The sequence below is a fragment of the Setaria viridis genome, chromosome 2 (genome assembly GCF_005286985.2).
Source record: "Setaria viridis chromosome 2, Setaria_viridis_v4.0, whole genome shotgun sequence".
Lineage (NCBI taxonomy): Eukaryota > Viridiplantae > Streptophyta > Magnoliopsida > Poales > Poaceae > Setaria > Setaria viridis.
In genome coordinates this window covers 11,135,115-11,152,340 of record NC_048264.2, presented here as the reverse complement: position 1 = coordinate 11,152,340, position 17,226 = coordinate 11,135,115, and the positions used below count along the sequence as shown (strand labels likewise).

The following is a 17,226-nucleotide window of genomic DNA, read 5'->3' as shown; positions in this document are numbered from 1 at the left end:
ATGTCTTTATCATGAATGATGGGCAACTGACTTCGTTCGTGTTCTCATTTTATTGTTGCGTATGCTGCTTCAAGAATCGCTGACATACCAACTTTCTGGGGGTACCCAAGTGTTGGTACCTTCATTTGCTTGTCTTTCTAGGTAATCGTATGTTTAAGTTTTGCTTGAAGGTGAAAGTAGTTTTTCTGTGTATTTCGTATGCGTGCACGATGGTACCAGTAATCTGATTGTGCATGTGTCATTTCGCAAGGCAGGCTAATTTTTAGTTACTTTGTATATTTGTTAAGGCCTACAGGTCTTCTCTCTACTTTTGTTCCAAAATGATCATCGTATCATCATCATGCCTCGGTATTTATGTATCCGAAATCTGAATCCAAATGCAGACAAAGTTCTCGTACAATTAACAGTTCATCAATGTTAGCAGTGACATTTTATTAAACTGGAGCAGTGTTGCCACATGCCAGGCAACCACTTTAATATAGCTGAGATCAAGAAGCAGATCACCACCCTCTCCTACCCATACCGATCAGTCAACCCAGATCGCAGCAGCCGGCGATGGCCGTGGTTTCGTCGGCCGTGGACGTGGTGGTGGCGCTCTTCTCGCTGACCATGGCCGTGGCGGCGCCGCTGTTCGACTCCCAGGTCGTCCTCCCGCCCGGCCTCTACCCGGCGCCGCTGGTGAGCATCTTCCGGTGGTTCGTCGCCGAGTTCGACCACTACGTCGTGGCCGACCCGCCGCCATTCTTCCGCGCCCTCGTCTGGCTCGACCTCGCCTTCCTCTGGCCGGTCAGCGTCGCCAACCTCTACGGCGTCCTCGCGCGTCGCCGCTGGTCCGCCGCCACCTCCCTCATCGCCGGCGTCCACATGCTCACCTACTTGGTAACGTAACCATTTCTTCTCTCTCCTCTTTGTCATCCCGTCAAACTTATGCTTTATCTCTAAAAAAATTTGAAATAACTTATAATTTGGAAATAACCATTTCTTCTTTCTCCTCTTTATCGTCCCGTCAACTTGAAATTCGTGATCGGGTACGAGATTTTCAAATCGTGATCTGAGCATGAATAAGAATTTAAGCTACAACCTGATCATGCGTTGAGTATCTTGATTTCTGTCTAATATTTTTTTATATATACTTGTTTCAGTCCGCAATGTTCGGGGAGATGTTGGGCTCAGGGAGAGCAACACGGAAGCTGCTTGGGTTGTACGCTCTGTTCGTTGTTTTTGCTGTAGCTTCAGTTGTGCGTGGCCTCTGCTGGCGCTCAACACAAGCTACACCGGCAGGTTCGTCAGCTGCACATCCGCCTAAGAAGAGGGTCTAGCCGTCTAGGCCTCTGGGACGGCCCTGATATATCACACGTCAGGCCGTGTCCAACGGTCTGAGCTAGTAAGGGCGTGTGTGTTTGAATTCTTAGACTAAAATTTAAGTTTTTCTCACGTCGAATGTTTGGATGCTAATTAAAATGACTAAGCATGAGCTAATTATAAAATTATGCAGAAGTCTTGGGCTAGTTCGCGAGATGAATCTATTAAGCCTAATTAATCTATCATTAGCAAATGGTTACTGTAGCACCACATTATCAAATCATGTATTAATTAGGCTTAATAGATTCGTCTTGCGAATTAGCTTCCATCGGTGCAATTAGTTTTATAATTAACCTATATTTAATACTTCTAATTACTATCAAACATCAAATGTGACATGGTTACAAATAGGACCTAATAGCTTTAATCCAGGCACAGTAGCACACAGTGACTCGAGAAGCGTGCGTGTGAGAGGGGGAGGCGTCGGAGAGCGTGCGAGACCGGCGCTTCGCATGCGCTACGATTTTTGCACTGTTTATCGAGTAGAACATTATTTTCGGTAGCTCCCGTCACATTGAATGTTTGACACTAATTAGGAGTATTAAATCCAGACTAATTACAAAACTAATTACACAACTCCTAGGCTAAATCGCGAGACGAATCTATTAAGCCTAATTAGTTCATGATTTGACAATGTGGTGCTACAGTAACCATTCACTAATGATGGATTAATTAGGCTTAATAGATTCGTCTCGCGATTTAGCCTAGGGGTTCTGCAATTAATTTTGTAATTAGCTTATGTTTAATCCTCCTAATTAGTATCCGAACATCCGATGTGACAGGGTTAAAGTTTAGCCCCCTCCTCCCAAACACCCCCTTAAGCCACCCGTTGGAGGAGACCTTAGAAGGGAAGAGCTCTTCACTTGAAACTCGAAAAATTATACGTAGGATTTATTGTACACTTTCATGATAGTTCTGGACAAATCAGTTATTATATATTTTCTCAGTGTTTCAACAATCATGGTGAACGAACAAGCAAAGGGCCTGTTCGCTTCAGCTTATAAGCCGGCTGAAAAGCTGAAACGGCTGATTTGTTGTGAGAGGAAAATACTGTTTAGTGATAAGCTAGCTGAATAAGCTGAAGCGAAACACAAATGATTGCAAAGCGCTCAGTTCAAATTGTCGTGGATCTCTGCTCGGTTATGTTCAGCATTGGTCTACTTAGTGGTCCCTGTTTTCAAAATTCAAACTCAAAAGCTGACCATTTTGACCTAGCAGTCCTGAATTTTTTTCCCTAGTTGTGCACTAACAAGAGAAGGAAACGGTGAGCAGTGAAGTTGATAAGGTATATTTGTTTAGGTGAAAAGGCACACGCCATGTTGTTATCTTCAAAAATACAGAAACGATTTTCATTATTTCCCCTGAAATAAGAAATTGCAACGAGAACAGCAAGCGATCTGGTAATGGACAGTGCACGTGTTTCTGGATCTGTGCCTCAAACAGTCTCATCTTCTTCCCGCGCTCAGGGCTTGTTTAGTTTCCCAAAATCCCAACTTTGACACTATGCAAAAAGAAGATTCACCATCACATCAAACTTGCGGTACATGCATGGGGTACTAAATGTAGATGAAATCAAAAACTAATTGTACAGTTTTGTTGTACTTTGCGAGACGAATCTTTTGAGCCTAATTAGTCAATATTTGGACAATAATTCACAAATACAAACGAAACGCTACAGTATGCTACAGTACTAGCACAGTGATTTCGGACAACCAAAATCAGGCAACTAAACAAGGCTCTGTTTTAAAAACCATCCAAAGCAAATGTGAAGTCATGCTGTGCTAGGCAAGAGGAAATGCAGTGGGAATATTAAAGGCTTGTGCATTCATTTGTGTCACCATCGATAACACCATGTCAACCACATCCACTACGCGAATGACTGCAGGATTAATCCGTGATTTCAAAGTATTCAGATAATGTACCATTGCACCTGAAACCTTTTTTTTTTAAAATCTTGTTATCTATGGGTCCAATTTTCAATTATTAATTTCTCATGGTTGTAGAACATTAACCTCATATCCAAGAGAAGTCTCCTTTTTAACTTCTCAGAAATATTCATAACGAATTCACATCGTTACGACCAGTACACTAGTTTCACTTGAGTTGAGTTGAGTTGAGCCCATTTAATTTCTTGCAACTAGTCCTTATCCAGATCTGGATCTTGATCGTTTAATCCGTCTTAGGACATGTGGATTGCTCTACTATTCATCTTACAAAATGTTTTTCTTTTCTAAACCTTATTGTTTCCTGTAACACGAAACATCCAAAAGTACTTGTATAGAGTTGTAGCTGACGACTCCGTTTAAAGTTCAAACACAACCCTTCCTCCCTACTCCTGCTCGAGATCCCCATCAGAACTTCAGAAGCCAGTCGCCACCCGAAGCGCCAGCAGATCCACCGGCGAGCGCGGGGACGATGGGCGTCGTCTCGGCTGCGGCGGACCTGGCCATCGCGGTCTTCTCCCTCTCCATCGCCGTCGCGGCCCCGCTGCTCGACGGGCAGTCCGTCCTCCCGGGCGACCTCTACCCGGCGCCGCTCGTGGAGCTCAAGCGGTGGTACGCCGCCGAGTTCGACGACTACCTCATGGCCCGCCCCCCCGGCTTCTTCCGCGGCATCATCTGCCACGAGCTCGCCTTCCAGTGGCCGCTCGCCGTCGCCACGCTCTACGGCCTCCTCACCGGCCGCCGCTGGGTCGCCACAACCTCCCTCATGTCCGGCGTCGCCACCCTCACCTCCATGGTAAACTTGTCTTTACCCTCCCCCATTCTAGTGGAGTCACCGCAGCAATTTCGTGAATTTTGTATGTCAACCTGCGGCTCTGCCCCAGATCCAGTACTCTAAATGGTTGATGCACAATTATACACTTGATGAAGTCAACTGATGTGCAATCCCAACATAGTTTCTTGTGTGCTGATTGTATATGATTGGCTGGCGTCAAATGAGATATTGCTGGAAACTGTTTTGTAGTCCCATGTGATTGAGAGTTACTTTCAGAATTTAGATTGCTTTGGCATATCTATTGCATTTCCTCTAGTTGCTGATTTCAGACAAGTTAAGCTACCGCCAGCATTCTAATGCTCTCTGAACTGTGGTTCCCTTGATCCAAATGTGCTATAAATGTGTAACATTTTACATTTATATTAGGGGTTCAATCTCAACTGCAATGTCTTGGATTAAAATTCAAAATATAGTAGTACAACACTTAAATTTTTGTTACACTATCAGATATCAAACCATGGCACAATTCAATATTGACTCCCTGGAGGAATGTCTACCTTTTATGATTGATGTGAGCATATTTTTTTTTCCTTTGAAATAACAATGTGATCCTGCTCCCGTATATCCTTGATTCTTTTTAAAAAGTTCACTTTATTGTTGCAGTCTGCAATACTCGGTGACATGTTAGGTTCGGGCAAAGCAACACCAAAGTTGCTTCAGATGTATGCTCCTTTTCTTGTTTTTGCTATCATTGCAATCCTCCGTGGACTTTGCTCATGCTCTGAACGCACTACTGCTAGTTCATCACTTCGGCCTTCTGCTCGCAAGAAGAGGGTCTAGATCAGGTTTCTACTACCTGCATTTCAACAATTTATTAGCACAGTTCATATTCTGTTCCTGTATATGTTTGGAAAAGTTAGATGATATTAGTTTGAAATTGATCCCAGGAAATGTTGTTTGTTTATTCCCATCAGGATCATGTCTCTCCAGCTCTTATTTTGCCTTTTTATTTCCCCTTTGACTGTGTCCTGTAAAATAAGATGTCATTTTTAACTGTTTGGCATGCTAATTCAAATTTCAGTATTTATTAGTGGAGTAATTATTGTAGAATCACACCTTTTTTAGTCATATACTCGTATTAGCTGAAAACTGTGGGATTGATGGCTTCTGGCATATAACACTTTGTTCAATTTTTGGTTTGTTTCTGATCACCTATCACAACCAATTCTAGCCCCTCCTATAACGTCACTCCGTACTGTTGGCCTATCCACCTTTTGCATGCTAACGATAAGAACACTGCTCATCAGCAGCATGCCAATTGACATGTGATCCCAAAGTGTATTGGTTTGCTTGGGGTTTTATGGAAAGCCGTATGACATATGATTATAGTCTGTAAATCTTGAAAACCCCAGATTATATGCCACAAGCTACAAAATCTGGTATTTTCTTCAGCAGCAACTATAAACTGTAGGATTCTCTGAAACGTAATCTTATTACTCGTACTACGTCGAAGCACTCTAATTGGCAAAGGTTTGCTTTACAGCACACTTACATATGTGCCTCTTCTGTAAATTTACAGCTCAACACAAACACTTTGCCTGAATCTGAAAGCGAGGAAAAACAGAGGATTGTAATACTTACTACGTCTTGTTGAGTTGATAGCATATAAACCAGATCCACAAGGGTTAGTCAGCATGAAATGTTGGGTTATACCACAAGTACTCTAAAACTGCTGATACTAGACATGCCCGAAGTATGCAGCATCTATATTCAGTTTAAACCTCAGCTGCAGTTTTGTAGCCAAAGGGACACATAAAGCTTCTCTCTACACTGTAACAAAATCACTGCAATATCAGTGTCAACTCCCTAGATATGCTCGAAGCATGTAGCTTCTATATTCAGTTTAAACCTCAGCTGCAGTGTTGTAGCCAAAGGGACACATAAACCTTCTGTCTATGCTATAACAAAATCACTGCAATATTCAGTATCAACTCCACGGAGGAATGACTACTTTTGATGCTATCATGTTCTTGTATTATTTTTTCTTGATTTACTTTTTAAAATTCTGCTCTAATCATTGCAGTCTGTGGCACTTGGAGAAATTTTTGGGTTCAGGCAGAGTGGTGCCAAACTAACGCTGGTTCATCACCTGGACCTTCTCAGAAGAAGAGGATCTGGATCAGGTTCCTATTCCCAGTATTTCAACGATCTTTTGGAATTTATGCCAGCATATGTTGAAATGTCAGATAGTACAGCTCCAGAATTTGTTGTTCCTTGTCCCTGGAAAGTCATATTTACCTTGCCTTTATTTGTATTTCCCCCGTGGACCATGTCCTTGTAATTAAGACCTTGTTTTATTTACTTGACGACCTGGTTCAACCTATGGCACTATTCTGACATTAAGTTTAGTAAACCTTGTTCATTGTGACCGTAGTTGCATAACGTTCCGATCCAGGTGTTATCTCTGGGAGTCTGGGACACATAACCATGTGTTTGTTTTGAATTTTGTTCAAAAAGTCCACCGTAAACGGTTCTTGCCCAAGCTGACACCCCCCAAAGCCTCGCTTCATCTTTTCCTGTTTCATTTTTCATACAATTGGGCAGGTGAAAATAGCAATCCATCCCCATGCTCATGCTTCCGTAACTTCGTATCACGAGTGGACCCTGACTTCTGAGTTCATTAGTGATTCTTGACGACCAGCTGGAAACCAGATAGGCATTGGCCCCTGCTTGTATCCTGTGGAATTGGAGGTCATTTGGTGGCCGAAAGAGATGGATGCATTCATATGCGTTAATTGTTCATTCATCATGGTCAAATAAACGAGTACGTATATTGCTTGTTTGACTAACCAAGAACTAGTGGCTGACTATTTTATATTTTTGCGTGATAATGTAAGGGACAGTGACTGGGATATGATGACATTTCGTACTTGTACCTGATGAGTGCTCATCATAGGAGCTAAACTTCATCGAATCCATGTTTATTCCGTAGTGACATGACCACGCCAGCATGTGCGTTCCTACTGATCGTATCCATCCTATGAATAAATCGTCCTTGATTTAAACTACTGGTCCTCAAGTCACATCCGTGTTGGTAGAGAATAATTTTCGTGCTACTAGTAGCAGAAACTTCGTAAACCTTAATTCTTCAAGTGTGGCTCCACCCTGTGACTGAAATATCTTTTTTTTTAAAAAAAATTACAACATGGAGGGCTTGCAAGGATCCACGCCAAGTAGTCAATGCAATGTGCATGCACAGCCACACAAATTTTCTAAGGTGACTTGCTGTAGTTAGGAAGACCATCTTGAGTTGATCTCAAAACTTCTTGCCTTGAGTTTGAGTCATCGATGGATTAACTTCCCTGCTCTTAGCTTGGATTATACTCCCTCTGTTCGAAATTATAAGCTCTTCTAACTTTCTTGGAAAGTCAAACCATTTTATGTTTGACCAAAATTATAGAAAGGATCACAGAGGTCTATAACACTGAATAAATATACTATAAAAATATATTTAATGAAGAAACTAATGTATTTATTTGGCATCATGAATGTTAGTAGTATAAATTTGGTCAAACTTGAGATGTTTTGGCTTTCTAAGAAAGTTGGAATGACTTATAATTTGGAACGAAGGGAGTAATTAGCGATTGGAAAGCCAACTATAATGTTGAGCCATTTGCTGGTTAAGATCGCCAGCAAATTGCCCGGTAGGGAAGGCGGTCATGCTGAATTAAATCCAGGAGGTGATCCTGGTACCCCTGGTCGTTACGGCCGCCAGCTATAGCGCGTTTGCTTAATTCTTCAACGATGGCAAAAATAAGCACTCTTCTCTAATCTTATGCCTTGTAGCCTATCTTTACATTGTCGAGAGAGGCACGGTTTTTGGCACGAGACTGACTGGTTTCTTAATCTACTGCTCCCCCATTTCAAATTATTATACGTCATTTTAACATGTTTAGATATATAAATATTATTATGCATCTAAACATAAGGTATATCTAAGTTCACACCAAATCTATAAATTAAAAAAAAAAGTTAAAACCAACTATCGTTTACGTTGATTTCGTTGCTCTCGCGCTCGCGTGTGTATTCGGGAAAAAGATCTTACACTGCTCTAGGCATGGGCCCCAGCAAACGCGACACGTCAGCAAATCTGGCGGGATCGGTCTGCTTCACTTAACTAAACATCCTCTGATCCGATGACCATCACGTAAATAAACATACTACATGCGTGTGTAATCGCCATCCAAAAACCCAGCTGTGAACTCACGCACATCCTCTGAGAGAAAGCGCTGCGCCTTTGTCGTCGTCCTCCGTCCCATCATATCCATCGCTAGCAGCAGGCTAAACACTGCTGGTAAAATGTCTTCATTACCGGTTCCTAACCTCCTTTAATATCGGTTGTGAACCGGTATTGCTACTTCTGTACTGATGGGGAGCCTTTACTACCGGGTCAAATAACCGGTACTAAACGGGTATTAAAAGATAAAAAAGGAAATCCCGCCAGCCGCGCCTGGTTGCCCCGCCACCGCGCCTTGTCGGCGCCGGTGGCCCCTCCCCCGCGACCCGCCGGCCACCCCTTCTTCCTGGCCGGCCGCCACTCCTACTCACCGGATCTCTAGGCGCGCCTCAGAGATCCAACGAGTAGGAGCGACGGCCGGCTGGGAAGAACGGGTGGCCGGCGGGTCGTGGGGGAGGGGCAGCTAGGCACAGCTAGTAGGATGCAGCTAGGAGAGGGGCAGATCCGGCAAGGGGAGAGAGAGGGAAGTGCCTTGGATCTCGTTGCCGCCGTCGCCCCCGGATCTCGTTGCTGCCGCCACCGCTGCGCCATCCGCGCTGCTACATCCTGTCATGCCGAGCCCGCTAGCCGCCGCCGCTCCGTGCCCCGATGGTCGCTGCCGCCGCGCCTCGCCCCGCCGCTGCTCCTTGCCTTAGGCATGAGGTGAGGGGCGAGGGGGGAGAAGGAGGAGAGGGGAGGCCGGGGAGGAAGGGAGGGAGAGGGTCGGTGGCGGTGGAGGGAGAAAGGGGGTCGGTAGCGGAGGGAGTGAGGGGGCTAGTGGGATAAGGAGAGAGGGAGCAGAGAAGTGGGACTAGGGGAGAGAAAGGGAGAAGTGGTGGAGGGAGAGAGGGAGCGTGGACGTCAAGCACGCTTAACTGAATTTGAGAAAGATTTTAGGTCTGGTCTGACAGGTAGTCACCCAATGGGTCAATACCGGGTGAAGGCTCCACCTAGTACTAAAGATTCTCAAGCACATTAGTACCGAGTGGAGGGTGACCTTTAGTACCAGTTGGAGCTCCCAACCGGCACTAAAGGGGATCACGGGAGGCTCCGAGGAACTGGCGCTTAGATCCGATACTAATGCTCACATTAATATTGATAAAAACCAACCGATATCGAGGGTTACACCAGTGAAACTCCATAAAAAAAGGCGAGCCCGAGCCGAACCTTCCACCAACTAGTCCCGTACCTTTCGTCGCTCCCGGTCATGGCGGCGGGCCTGAACACTGTTCCAACTTCCAAACGCATACGCATCCATACAAGGGTGCCTGACTTTCTCCAAATGTGAACAAAGCACGCGATAACGACCACGTAAATTATACTCGCCTTGCGTCCAGGAACGGGCTCATCTGCTACGTACTTATCGGCTAGCATAGCACATAGCAGTCACTAGTCAGAGGCTGATCAGACGACTAATCCAAGCATCATGCGCTCCAGCTAATGGGATCGGAACAAATAAAATCCGTCCAGACTGCAAGACTCCCGGGCACCAGACAACTTGACGTCGCGTTCTCACGTGCCCTCGTGTCGCCGTGTGCCGCTGCCACCCAGTCCCGGGCTCCCGTGCCGGCCGGCGGCTATCTATATAGCAGGCAGCCGTGCCGCAGCGCAACAGCCTCGCGACGACTACCACTCCAGCTTCTCTGTAGCCAGCGCGCGCGCGAAGCTAGAGCTAGTAGCCATGGCCACCGTGGACGCCACGACGACGGAGTCCGGCGGCAAGGGTGCCGCGGCGGCGGCGCCCGCTCCCGCGCGCGGCGGCTTCCCCGGCGCCGACCTGGCCCTGCGTGCGCTCCTGTTCGTGGTGACGCTGGCGGGGCTCGTCGTGCTGGCCACCGCCAAGCAGACCGTGCTCATCCCCGTCCCGCTGCTGCGGACCGTCCTCGCCATGGACGCCAAGTTCAAGGACTCGCCGGCGCTCATGTGAGTGCTCTCATCTCAACTTTGTTATTAATTGCTTCGTCGTCTCAAGGTGTTCGTCGCTGACCTGCACTACTGATCTCTTCCTTTGTGTGCTCGATGGCCACGTATATAGATACCTGCTGGTGGCGCTGTGCGTGACGTGCCTGTACAGCCTGCTGACGGCGCTCGGCTCGATGAGACTCATCTCGGGCTCCGCTTCCGCAGCCAAGACCGTCTTCCTCCTCCTCCTGCTCGATGTGGTGAGCACCTTAATTTAATTATTCACGACGAGTTCTACAATACATATTTCTTCTTTGTTTCTAATCAAGACCTTTTACAGGCTGATTTAGTTAGTGTTTTTTCAAAATATGTTTCAAACAAGAGATTTGGTTTGCACTTTAATTTAATAAACTAATGAACAATACATGTTACATGTGTAGCAAGATATTGGCTAAAAAAGATTGGGAGCACAAGTCAAATCTAGCTAACAGATGGGTAGTGACTTATATGATGCATGTAGCAAATTAAAACCGGTGTCACTTGGTCCATCTTTGAAAATTCCTCCAAGAACAACTAGTACTCGAGACCAATCTGAACACGAAACGTATTTAATGCCCTGTTTGTGCGTCTTGCACGGCAGTTCTACGCGGCGGTGATGGCTTCCGCGACGGGCTCGGCGGGCGGCGTGGCGTGGATCGGGCTCAAGGGCAACTCGCACACCCGGTGGGCCAAGATCTGCGACACCTACGGCAAGTTCTGCCGCCACATCGGCGCCTCCGTCTTCCTCGGCCTCGTCGCCTCCATCGTCCTCGTCCTCCTCGCCGTCCTCAACGCCTACTCCCTCTACCGCCGCAGCCGCTGATATCTGCAGGGCCACGGTGGCTGTTCTGACGGCCGGGGACTGCTTGGAATTGTGTCGTCCTGTGTGTGTTTCCCGTTGCCATCCATGTGGTGTACGACGTGAGTGACATCTAGTGTAGCCTTGTACGGGAAAATGTAGAGAAATGATATATTGCATCGTGTGTATACACTACTGTTGTTTGTCTCGAGTGTGTTTCTTAGGCCATCATATATAGCATTGTTGTGTACTCTGTACATGTCACTCCTATAGTTCATTTATTTGATGTTTTTTTTTTGTAAGGTTCATTTGCTGTTAGTGCAACAGCATTACATTATTAGTTAGAGCATGGTCAACGTAGTCAGCCGTGGGAGGTGATTTTTTTAAACGAACCAAGATGAAGAACTGATAAAGAATAGGTCTAGATTGGGCGGAATAACAAACAAACACTGACCGGTTGGATTATGACCTTAACACGCACCGCACAATACATCGCACTACTCAAACTCAACTAGACAACACTCTTGCTACCCCTCCTAAGGCTCCTATGGTTTTTCCCAGTCCAACCATTGTATCTTTCCCTTGCATCTTTGTGCTCTCTGCTGTTCTCTCCCCGAACCACCACTCCTTGGCTCAAGCCAAATGCCGCTTGCTATAATGCATAGGTACTACCACTATTAGTAACGGTACCAAAACCTCTTCAGTCTCGTTTTGGAACTAGTACAACGAAACCTCATTTTGGAACCAGTACAACGAAACCGAGACTAAAAGTCTCCTGTTCAGTACCGATTGATGTTACCAACGGATACTCATGTGATTTTTCTTTTTAAACGCTACCGATACTAATGTTGTTTTGCCTTTTCCTGTCCATTCAATTCTCTTTCATTCAATGCTATTTTTTTTTAAATTGCACTATAGCAATGCAATCGCCCCCTTTGCATTGGGGCCAAGGCCGGCAAAGGGCAGGCCCAAGGTCAGCATATAGGATGCCCAGTTGAATACTCACAAACCACCCTAGAGAACCAGAACATTGTACATCTTCTCGTCCTCTAGGCCAAACAACCAAACAAATAAGGAAAACCCTCGCCATATCTAAACTCCTCGTCATATCCCTTCTTTCTCCTGCAAACTACTCCCCAAGCCGAATCTCAATGGGCCCTGCTACCGAGGCTTACCCCTCGACAGTTGTCTTAAAATTGCATGTTAATGAATGTGACTATCTATCAGATGAAACCACCTTAAAGACGTTTCATACTTAGGTGCTAAACTTTAGCAGTGTCACATCAAATGTTCGGATGCTAATTAGGAGGACTAAACATGAGCTAATTATAAAACTAATTGCAGAACCCCTGTGCTAATTCGCGAGATGAATCTATTAAGCCTAATTAATCCATCATTAGCAAATGGTTACTATAGCACCACATTGTCAAATCATGGACTAATTAGGCTTAATAGATTCGTCTCGGAATTAGACTCCATATGTACAATTAATTTTGTAATTAGCCTATGTTTACTACTCCTAATTAGCATCCAAACATCCGATGTGACAGGTGCTAAACTTTAGCAGGGGTATCCAAACACCCCCCTTAACCGCTGCAACTGTCATAACCAGGGGTGATCCTAGGCTCCTAGTGTATGGACATGAGTGTTCATATGTAAACCCAAAAATTTTAGATAAGACCTTATAAAAATTTTGGTGAAAAAATTATAATTTCATAGGCATAACAAAAACATACGTAATGTTATTTGCTCATTTAAATGCTTAATTTAGTATTTGTAGGTTACATTGTTGTTAGACATTTATGCAACTCAAGTCCGTGTGTGAGATGTTTCCCCTCGAAACAAGAACGACGTAGCCTTTTATAGGTTGAGCGTCTATAGTCCAATGCATGTATACCCATTAAATGTCTTACTAAATATTTCTTCTTTGAAGAGTAAATTGTACCCACCATACAACAATTTGTATGGTTTCGATCCAACAAGTTGTAAAATGTGCAAATAGATGCACGGATTTGTCAACGAGTGTGCACATATACGGTCACGTATACACCATGGAGCGTATTTTGCCATTGTGGGTGGTGTAGTTTGGGTCACAAGTATTAGTTCACTGGTAGAAAACTCAGCATTAGTCCCAGTTGGTAGGCCTTAAATCTCTCGAAAATCCATCCGGGATAAAATTTTCGAGACGAAAGGGGGGTCTTTAGTCCCGGGTTGTTCAACCAGGACTAAAGACCCCATTTAATCCCGGTTGGTAAAACCAACCGGGACTAAAGAGGCGGTCATGCGTAGGATGGGCCCTTTAGTCCCGATTAGTTCTACCAACCGGGACTAAAGGGTGCCCCTTTAAAACCAACCGGGACTATGGCGCATGCCCATACCCCTTTAGTACTTAAGACTTTTTTATAATGAAATTTTATAATGAAATCAAACTAGTATTTATACAAATCAAACTAGTAATTAATTACTATATATACAATTCTTAGTATACTATACAATTCTTAGCATATTATACAAATCAAACTAGTATTTATACAATTACTATATATACAAAAATTTGTCCCAGTCATTCCTAGGATCCTCTCGTTATGGTGTTGCTCGGTGCATCTATGAACGTCCGTCATAATAAAATTTTTCCTGTGGATTTATCACCTTGTCCACCAGGAATCCTATGAGACCTTCACATATTGCCCCTATTCTGTCCTTCTCCAAGATGCTATGTTGAATACTCCACATCTGTAATTTGGAAACATGTGAATGTTACACGAACAATTAAATATATGGAGCTAGAAAATAATTAACTATTAATAGTTTTATTTTACGTACTTTCATCTCATGCGGCGTCGTCACGGCCTTGGGTCCCATAAAAATGTATAGGTGCTCACAGACGTAGTATCCACATAGATTATTTCCGGGTTCCTGCCTTAAGCACTTTAGTAGGAGAAAAAACAAGTTATGAAATATTTGTGTTATAGAATGTACAAAATGTGCAAACTTCGTACGTATCGAAAAGTCTATTTTGAATGTAAATTTTTCTTTGAATGGACCTTTGTGTTTCTTGAGGAATTGTTTCCATGCGCTGTGGATTAAAATAATGAATTATACAGTGTTAGGTGAAAATTAGGAAACAAACTGTTGCATAGAGATAAATGTCCAGAATTATTACAAGTTTAGCATGTCTTGAATGTCTTGGTAGTCCTTCGGTGGTTTCTCAATGAATCAAACACGGTGACGTGGCTTCTATCAGTCTCAATTATTATGAGGATCCAGTGAAAACTGCGTATGTAAATATTCATTTAGAGCTAACTAACATTAATCAGGAAAGGAAAACAAAACAAAAATAGATGGTACCCACACTTACTCAAAGTTGTATGGCAGTAGTACGTAACTCTTGTAATGTTGTTTGTCCAAGAAAAATTGTATACCACCTCCAACGTTTTCTTTGGCTGCTCCCATATCTGCTTTTGGTTAACGAGGGATGGATCCATGAAGCCAACATAGAAGTACGCTTCTCTGCGGCACGTTTGAATTCGCATCCTACGTAAATTGGAAGATGAAGTTAGTAGGGCGACGTACGCAATAATGATACGAGCCAAAATTTACATATAGTTAAACAGACACTTACAAAATCTAGGCACTGATGAGAGAGACGTCAAGGGCATCCTGATGGTACACTTCAGATATATCCTTGATTTACATCCACAGGATTTTCTCGCTTTCGCCGAAAAAATCTTTTGGAGCCAGTGTAGGATTATTGTTTATAATATTTAGTTCTTGCATTAAACATGAGATAAATAAATTATTTGTCAAAAAATACAATTATTATGAATTTATAGTGACATGAAAAATTATAGCAATGACCAAATTCTATTTTCTTACACCTACAATTTATTTACGTTAATTTTATTGCAATGACTAAATATTAAAAACACATTTACTCTATTTTTTTCTCATACTTAATATTGGTCGTTCTTTTAACTAATACGAATCGTATATAACAAGCAAGCTATCCATCAAATTCTAACTCAAAAACATGTATAAATAAAAATCCTCTCCATTCTCCCTCATTCTAAAAAAACTCATTTTTCTCCCTCTCTAAAGCATAATAAAAATAAATGAAGGGAGGATGAAATAGCTAACGTTCACAACATTTTAGATGAGTGAAATCCTCACGAAAATGAGGAAAAAAATTTGGGCAGCACCTTCCCTAGGGTTGCTTTGTCACCATGGAGAGGAGGTCGGTGGAGTGGAGTGGCTTGAGCTGGAGGAGGAAGAAGAGCTCTCTGTCTGGCAATTTTATAGGGGAGGAGATTTTATTCCAGTTGAAAATTTCAACCAGGACAAAATACAACCCCTTTTGTCCTGGTTGGTGGTTTAGTCCTGGTTGAAAACTCCAACCAAGACAAAAGACTCACCCTTTTATCCTGGCTGGAATTACCAACCGGGACTAAACCTTTTGTCCTAGTTGGTAACTCTAACCAGGATAAAAGAGTGACTCTTTTGTCCCGGTTGGAGTTTCCAACCGGGACAAAAGGGAGGGCAGCGTCGGTGCGAATTTTTCGACCGTTACAACTGGGATTGGGGGGGGGGGAGGGGGAGCTTTAGTCCCGGTTGGTATCTACAATCGGGACTAAAGCTCCCCCCGCCCCCTCCCCCCCTCCCGCGCTGGCCTTCGGTGGCACGCCACTTTTAGTCATGAGCCCAATGTTAACGGAGATAAAAGGGGGATGAATGGAAGGTCAGTTCTCTACTAGTGGTTTTGAGGTAGTGGATCAAATACAAAATTGATATTCCTAAGCCTTTGTGGCATCGTTTAATTATCTCGTATGCTTTGTTTCCCTTGAGAAAACTGTTTATAGGGATTCATCTGCCATAATTGCTTACCCCATTACTCGTTGTTGTCTTATCAATGTTGGTCATAGTTGTCTGTGTTGAAAAATGAAAATGATGGAAATCTTATCAACGGATACCTGCCTGAATTTTTGTTGGCTAGATCATGTCAGCAATTGCGTGCACATCTTGGAATGGACGTTGCTAATTGAACACTCTGTTTCACTTTAAGTTGGAATGGTGGCAGAATTTAATATGGGAGGGTGCACTATGGGGGCGTTTTCAAGTTTGTGCAGATTCTGAAATTTGAACCATGGGTAACTATTGATCCATTTTCCTTAATTTGGGTTGTTTGTTGTTGTAGGACCACAATCTATACAACCAAAATTCAATGGTGACGTAGATGCATTTGCATATACAGATAAAATGTTTGGTCATGCCCTACATCTATGTTCATCTTGAACCTTGACGAGGGATTTAATTTTCTAAGGAGCGAAATGGGCTTAAGTTTAATCAGCTCCACTATTTTTATGTTTGCTATCTAAGATACTTGTGTTATACATTCACACCGACCCTGCACTGTCTCCATCTGCATCACGATTCCCTTCAGCACCAAGATGACTGGGAGGAGTGGAGGTTCGTTGGGCCACCTGCCAGGCTGCCGCCATGCCCAATCTGTCGACCCATTGCATGCCTAGGAATGGCAGGGCTAAGGGTCAGAGATGATGGGTAGGACTTAGGACACTAATTTTGTATTTTTGGCCCTCTACCACCTCAAATTTAATATTTGTGACCAAAATTACATTCCACGTGGCTTGTCACCATGGCAATATACGCTCCATGGTGTACACGTGACCATACATGTACACACTTGACAAGTTCATGTATAAATATGCACGTTTTGCAACTTGTTGGACCAAAGTTATACAGCCATATAAGTTGCAGTACGGTGGATACAATTTACTCTTCTTTGAAATATCATTAACACAAAAAAATGGCCTAAAAGGCAACACACAAAATATCCTAAGAGGAGGGTGATCACTCCTCTCGCCTCCTCCTCGTCCTATATATGTAACTCCTATTTTCACTTCATGCTTCACTACTCTTAAGGCTTCTCTTTGAGACTAGTGCAAATAATAGAGTAAGGAATATCCATAATCACACAATAGTTAAAACATTAATATCTTTCATAAGTTATACATTTTTTCATTGAGCAAGTGGCATGACCACTATAGTTATGAAACATCATGTAAATAAATAGTTATTTTACCATACTCTAATATTCTAATATTGCAAGATATAC

General features: G+C 43.5%; 3 protein-coding genes across 8 annotated transcripts; all 3 read left to right on the top strand.

Moving 5' to 3' along the window:
* The first annotated feature begins 64 nt into the window (after positions 1-64).
* LOC117845390 (uncharacterized) lies at positions 65-2,298 on the top strand. The gene is made up of 2 exons (XM_034726418.2): positions 65-879; positions 1,143-2,298. The coding sequence occupies exons 1-2, from the start codon at positions 556-558 to the stop codon at positions 1,317-1,319; spliced, it is 501 nt and encodes a 166-aa protein (XP_034582309.1). The 5' UTR covers positions 65-555; the 3' UTR covers positions 1,320-2,298.
* Positions 2,299-2,448: 150 nt separating this feature from the next.
* LOC117846462 (uncharacterized) lies at positions 2,449-6,513 on the top strand. 6 transcript variants are annotated; one of them, XR_011897581.1, is made up of 5 exons: positions 2,449-4,101; positions 4,744-4,802; positions 4,881-4,925; positions 5,660-5,764; positions 6,164-6,399. XR_011897581.1 is itself a non-coding variant. In XM_072292103.1 (4 exons), the coding sequence occupies exons 1-3, from the start codon at positions 3,778-3,780 to the stop codon at positions 4,918-4,920; spliced, it is 423 nt and encodes a 140-aa protein (XP_072148204.1). In that variant the 5' UTR covers positions 2,449-3,777; the 3' UTR covers positions 4,921-4,925; positions 6,164-6,399. The 6 variants fall into 6 exon arrangements, 4 of the variants coding, with proteins under 4 accessions (XP_072148204.1, XP_034583522.1, XP_034583521.1 ...); XR_004638317.2 differs by having other exon boundaries at positions 4,744-4,925; XM_072292103.1 differs by lacking the exon at positions 5,660-5,764.
* A 3,358-nt stretch (positions 6,514-9,871) lies between these two features.
* Positions 9,872-11,398, top strand: LOC117842791 (CASP-like protein 1D1). Its single transcript, XM_034723305.2, has 3 exons — positions 9,872-10,279; positions 10,392-10,518; positions 10,899-11,398. Exons 1-3 carry the CDS (start codon positions 10,038-10,040, stop codon positions 11,118-11,120), a joined length of 591 nt encoding a protein of 196 aa, XP_034579196.1. The 5' UTR covers positions 9,872-10,037; the 3' UTR covers positions 11,121-11,398.
* Positions 11,399-17,226: the final 5,828 nt, after the last annotated feature.